This window comes from Lynx canadensis, chromosome E2 (genome assembly GCF_007474595.2).
Source record: "Lynx canadensis isolate LIC74 chromosome E2, mLynCan4.pri.v2, whole genome shotgun sequence".
Taxonomy (NCBI): domain Eukaryota; kingdom Metazoa; phylum Chordata; class Mammalia; order Carnivora; family Felidae; genus Lynx; species Lynx canadensis.
The window spans coordinates 4,867,479-4,873,505 of record NC_044317.1 but is presented as its reverse complement, the minus strand read 5'-3'; the positions used below and the strand labels follow the sequence as shown (position 1 = coordinate 4,873,505).

The window sequence follows — 6,027 nt, the reverse complement described above, 5'->3', positions numbered from 1 at the left end:
GCCGCAGGGGGCGGGGTGTGTGCGCGGACAAACGGAAGTGCAGGTGACGGTTGAGACTTCGCCGCCAAGCTGGGAACCGGGGAGATGGCCGAGACTGACCCCAAGACCATGCAGGACCTCACCTCGGTGGTAAGGGACGCCTGCCGAGCCCGAGGCCGCGGGAGCCCCGGACCGAAGCGCCCTCTCCGTGGCCGCGCGGGGCCGGGTTTCCAGAGGCTTCGCCGGCCGAGGCCCCCAGGCCCGGCCTCCCCTCCCTTAGTCGCGCTCGCCTGTCCCTGAGCCGTCCCCCCCGCCCCGGACGACCCCCAGTCCCCGCACCCCCCGCTCTCCCCCTCACGCCCCGAGGCCTCCACGCCGCCCAAACGAGAGGAAGGCCCGGCGAACTGTGACTCGCAGAGGCCGCGACGGGAAAGGGCCCACTGGACGGGCGGGGAAACCGAAACCCTGAGAGGGAGAGGCCCCGGCCGGACGGGCACCGGGCCCACCCCCGCCCGTGCTGACCCCGCGCAGGCGTCTCGGGGCAAGTGCGAGGTGCCGTGTGTCACTGTTTCGTAGGTGGAGACGCTCCTACAACAGATGCAAGATAAATTTCAGACCATGTCCGACCAGATCATCGGCAGAAATATCCTTTGTACGCGTGGTCAGCCTCGCCTGCGTCCGGGCGGCGGTGTTGGCAAACGTGAGGTTTTGCGGGACAGCCTCAGGCGGTCGTTCACCACCTTTTTTCCTTTTCTTTTTTTTTTTTTTTTTTTTTTTTGGTACTGATTTTGGATGTAGTCTTAGGTACTGTGCCAAGGGCTGGGGATACAGCTGAGCTGGACTCCTGGCCGCGGGGGACTTACAGTCTCCCAGCAGTGTAGACTGCTGAAGTGACAATGTTCCCTTTAGTTAGCCCATGCAGACCGCGGAAGCTTCGGAAGGTTGCAAGAACTTGCCCAGGTCCCAGAGCTAGTAAAGGGCAGGGCTGGGATGTGACCGTGGCCCCCAGACCCCTGCACTCTTGGCCAGCAGAAGTCGGTACTCAAAGGAAGTTGGAAAAGGCAGTTCTGTTGAGACAGCTGTGGGGGGGGCCGAAGTCTCCAGGGGCCCTGGAGGGGAAGGGTGAGGAGTGAGGGGTGTTGGTTGTGTGTGGCCTTTAACTTCACCACTTGATGACATGAGCAGTCGCATTGACGACCTGGAGAAAAACATTGCAGACCTCATGACACAGGCTGGCGTGGAAGAACTGGAAGGCGAAAGCAAGATCCCAGCCACGCCAAAGAGTTGAAGGTGAGGGAAGGGACAGCCTCGGGATGGCGCGTGTGCGTTGCGGTGACTTCCGTGCGGTCAGACTTTCTGCCCGTCACTTCCCAGCCGTGATCCTCGCAAGCGTCTCTTGTACCGGCCCCTCCGCGGGCTCCGAGCTTGCAGATCTTTCATGCCGAATTCGTTAGCAGGAGTTTATTTTCCCAGTGTTTATTAATGAGACCTGCATCCGTATTAGTTAAGGTAGTTGGTTAACATTAATTAGGTAGTCACTGAGTTTATATCATGGCAGCCAGAACCCAAGAAATGCGTTTCGTTGGCCTGAGAATTCTTACCACTGGCAGATTTTTCTTCTTCTTCTTTTTTTTTTTTTATTTCTTTTTTTTGATAACCCAGAGCCCACATTGCCGCCTTCATAAATGCTTTGAATTCCTGCACTAGATAAATGCCGGGACAGCAGCTGATTGTGATTTCAATGAACTAGATGAGGCCACGTTAAGCCTTCACCCTAGAGTTGATTTAAATTCCCACCACGTAGTTCCAGATACCCGAGAAAAGACGAATAATTTGATTTAAATTCCCACTACGTAGTTCCAGATATCCGACAAAAGACTGATAATTGAAAGTAGCCATGTAGCGGGGCGCCTGGGTGGCGCAGTCGGTTAAGCGTCCGACTTCAGCCAGGTCACGATCTCGCGGTCCGTGAGTTCGAGCCCCGTGTCGGGCTCTGGGCTGATGGCTCAGAGCCTGGAGCCTGTTTCCGATTCTGTCTCCCTCTCTCTCTGCCCCTCCCCCGTTCATGCTCTGTGTCTCTCTGTCCCAAAATAAATAAAAAAACGTTGAAAAAAAATTTTTTAATAAAAAAAAGAAAAAAAAAGAAAGTAGCCACGTAGCAAGGCCGCAAGATGCACTTGGCCTCCAGTTTCCCCGTAGTGACTTTCTCGTCTTAAGGCTTTCCGTGAGGATGACAGCTACTTCATCGCAACCCAAAAGTAGTTTTGAAACTCCCTTTTCTCTCATCCCATTTTCAGCCCATTTAATTCAGTGAATTTTCATTTTCATCCTGTTTAACTCAGTGAGTTAAAAACTCACCATAAAAATAAAGTTTCCGGAGAGTCTTCGGTAACTATGGTGCCAAGCAGAATACACAGCCAAAGGCACCAAATTCCTTTTGTCTTGTTAAGTGTGCTGGGCATGTCCTGGCTGGACCAAATCCTAAGTAGCTGTAAAATACAGGTTGCTTTGAAGTCCAAGAAAATAGAGACTTGGGAGGTAAAAGACCTGGAAATTTGCTGTTACTCTGACTGATTGGGTTGATCCGCTGTGTGAGTGAGGCACACAGTTCCGTGTGGGTTGTCCTCTCTTTATTACTGTGTAGGGGTGTCCTGGGAAATGCCCTGCCAGTCGTAGAAGCTTCTGGGCCTCCTACGGCGGGGCAGTCCAAAGTCCTGCCACAGTGAGTGAGAACATCCTCCCGAGAACTGCAGTGACGGGAGGTGAAGTGAACTTGGAGACTTTAGTGATGGGGATAACAGCAAGAGAAGCTGGGATGCATTCAGAAGTTTTTAAGTAACGATTTCCAATCGATCTGTTGTATCTTTGTTGGGGCATCTGCAGAGAAACTTAAGTTTAGCTCCCTAGAGGGTTCTCAAAGGGTTTATAGTTGCTAATTGTATGTATCATTCTTGTCCTTCTCTGAACATAACATGTCCATGGTTTTTTCTCTTCCAACAGGTTGCTAATTCACCCTGAGACCCGGAACACCGTTTTTACAAGCGAAGAGAAGACCGAATGGCTTTCTGAAGCAACTACTATGCGTAGACAGGTTTTCTGTTAGAAAGTGTGCGTTCTTACCACATACTACATAGTTAGTTCATAGAGTGATTCTCCCCCCAGTTTCTTGAACATGGTAACGTCACATCTTGGACCTTGGTCAGTCGTGCTGTTAAATATTAAACACTAAAACTTTGGCGGCTCCTGCCTAAAATTGTCAAGTTTTTTAGTGTATATTTGTGAACTCATCGTTTTCTATCATTCCTTTTGTAGTAGTTGCTGTTTGATGAAAGTTGCTGTGTAAATTTTTATTAGACATACGGTAGGTCCTTCAGTTCCAATCAGATTTTGTGAAGGAAGACGTTTGGCAAGTTGACGACTCTCTGATTCTTAGCACAGAGTGACTGTTGAGCCGACACCAAATAGCACGTCGGTGATACTTTTCAAGTGGTTCAGAACGTTTAAAAATTGTTCGTTCAGAAATCTCTGGCGCTGCCCTGTTGCCAAAATTCAAAGTTGAACCGCAATTTGATGTCTTAAGGCTCTGAGGTCAGACGCCAGAGTAATGAGGAATGGCCACTCCCGCTTCTGTGTGTGAGAATTCTCAAATCTGGAAAATGACAGAACTGCCTCATGTAGGGAGGCGTTCATTAGTTAGTTTTGCATGAGATTTGAACACTTGAGTAGGCCCCTGTGCTGTTCGTCTACGATAGTCCTCGTTGAAAATCTGGCAGGATTTCACGACCCAGCTCGCCGTCTTGTCTTGGAGCTACTGACCAGGAGAAGGAACAGAACCGGAGAGCAGATCATGCTAAGTTCGTGCCATAGCCCGGCTAGAAAATGGTAAATGACTTGTCATAGGCTCAAGTTTTTAAGATATACTGTTTCTTTAAACGATTTCTTACCTAAATTCTTACAGAGTAATGGTTTTATTATTGACCTTACGAGACAGGGGTCGTAACTCCTACCAGTCAAAAAGGCAGTGCCCAGAGCGCTAAGCCTAGAGGCCGGCCCTGACCGTGCACGAGATCCCTGTGATTGTCACAGGAAACGTGACTTCATCTACAAAAAAAAATGGGAAAAGTTGAGGGATGGTCTAGTGCTTCTTAGAAACCCTGAATGAACAGTGTGAGTTTTTTTTAAAGTTTCCTGTATCACCAGTCGTGTTTGTATTGCAAATATATAATATTATTGAGAAATAACTTGTCGTATTTATAAATAACGTAGGTAACACAAAGGAGTAAGTTTCCTCTGAGCTGAGTGAATGACCCACTGTTACTGCCCTGCCACAGAAACTCCTCTGATGGGCCGGTAGGCCACGCCGTGCACGGCTGAGCCGCGAGCCCCGGGGCTGCTGGCCTCCAGCTGACAGGAGCCCCGTGTGCACGAAGCTCGCGAGCCTGGTCAGTGGCGAGCGGAAGTGATGCGGCCGATTGCTGTCAGGACTTGGGTGGGAGTTGTCTTCCTTACGTGACAAAGATTTCAGAGGCAGGCTCCCCTGACCAGGAATACCCGCCATGAATAAAGGTGCCTGAAATCCTGCTGTCGGAGCTTCCTTTGTGTCACAAGTGATTTGCGTGGTTTTCTACGTTTTCAGATTATAGGTGTGTGCGCCGTGTCAGATGAGGGGCTAAAACCATCACAGGATTGCATACACGTAGCCCAAGGCCAAAGGGGAAAGGGAGGTGTGGGCAGGGCTGTGTCGTGTGAGAGGGCGAGCCACCTTCCCACTGCTGAGGGTGGCTGGTGCCTCCCACGCCCCGGACGCAGACCTTCCCCGAGCACATCCAGGGACGCTTGTCCTGGGCGAGGCCCTGGGAAGGAAGGCTTTAGGTCGCTTGGGCTTAGAAAACTTGCCTCCTACTCCATTCGCTTCATGAAAATTCACGGGGCAAATTAGCATATTAAAGGCTCTGAGGTCCCACAGCAGAGACATGTGATTTAACTTTCTCACCTGCCAGTTTCCAGATTATTTGACCAAGGATCTTTTTTTTATACTTAGCACCTAATTAATGTTTGATTGAACTAGTGTGTGTAAAATACACATGGGGAGATGGCCGTTAAAGTAATCCAATAAATAGCTTTGGATTCAATTTATAACTGCCCGCATCCCCGAGCGCTCACTTGACCTGTTCTCCAGGCCTCCGGGCAAGACGACTTAGCCTGATACCCAATAGCTTTGTGACCCCAGTGAGGCCTTCACTTCTGTGCAAGGGGATGGTTTTCCTCCGCGGTGAAGCCGGGAATGCGGCTGCCCGTGCAATTACGTCACCCCGCGCTGGCTGGCCACCCCCTAGCGGGTCTCGGCCCTCCTGGCACAACCCGGGTCCACCCGCTGCCCCCTCCCGGGGCCGCCAGCCCCTCGTGTGCTGCAGCCACCGCTAGGTGCGCCCGTCCCGCGGGCGCGTGGCCGTGGTGGTCGTGGCAGGTGTTCGCGCGGAGCAGCACGGCCCGCCTCGGGTGCAGCCGGGATCTCGGGGCGGGCAGGTCTGTGCCTCTCTCGCTCTCCCACCGGCCTTTGCCCGTTCGAAGACCGCGAGGAACCCACTTCGGACCCGGGAGCGTCAGGGGCTCGCGCCAAGCCAGACAGGCGGAAGTTTGACCCAAGGGCCTCGCCTCCCAGCCCAGGGGGCCCATCCGCTTCCCCACCGGGCCTCTAGCTGGTCCTTTCCTTCAAGCCACAGGATTTTAAAGCACTTTGATCTCATCTGACCAATTTTGTTTTTCCAGCGTTTCATTTCCAGTAAAGTCCCATCATGTTTGACCTTCTCAGAATAAACCTCCAGTATTTGGGGTAATTAAAGGTTAATTTGTCTTTGTGAGTGGTTGGCATCCTAACGGCACTTTTATAACACTGTTGCTATGGGAACATAGAGTCCTCTAAAGCATCCACTGAAAATGAACTTCTTTAAACATGCTGTTTGCACATTGAAGGTTCCCTGTAAGGATAATTATATTCCTTTTCTTTTTTTTTTTTTTTTTTTTTTTTTGGTATTCTGCAGCTTATAC

General features: G+C 51.1%; 1 protein-coding gene across 2 annotated transcripts; it reads left to right on the top strand.

Annotated features, from left to right (window-relative positions):
* On the top strand, window positions 1-4,563 carry HSBP1 (heat shock factor binding protein 1). Of its 2 annotated transcripts, XR_003965275.1 has the most exons (5): window positions 1-129; window positions 556-622; window positions 1,149-1,269; window positions 2,980-3,861; window positions 4,311-4,563. XR_003965275.1 is itself a non-coding variant. In XM_030298963.1 (4 exons), exons 1-3 carry the CDS (start codon window positions 85-87, stop codon window positions 1,265-1,267), a joined length of 231 nt encoding a protein of 76 aa, XP_030154823.1. In that variant the 5' UTR covers window positions 1-84; the 3' UTR covers window positions 1,268-1,269; window positions 2,980-4,563. The 2 variants fall into 2 exon arrangements, 1 of the variants encoding a protein (XP_030154823.1); XM_030298963.1 differs by having other exon boundaries at window positions 2,980-4,563.
* Window positions 4,564-6,027: the final 1,464 nt, after the last annotated feature.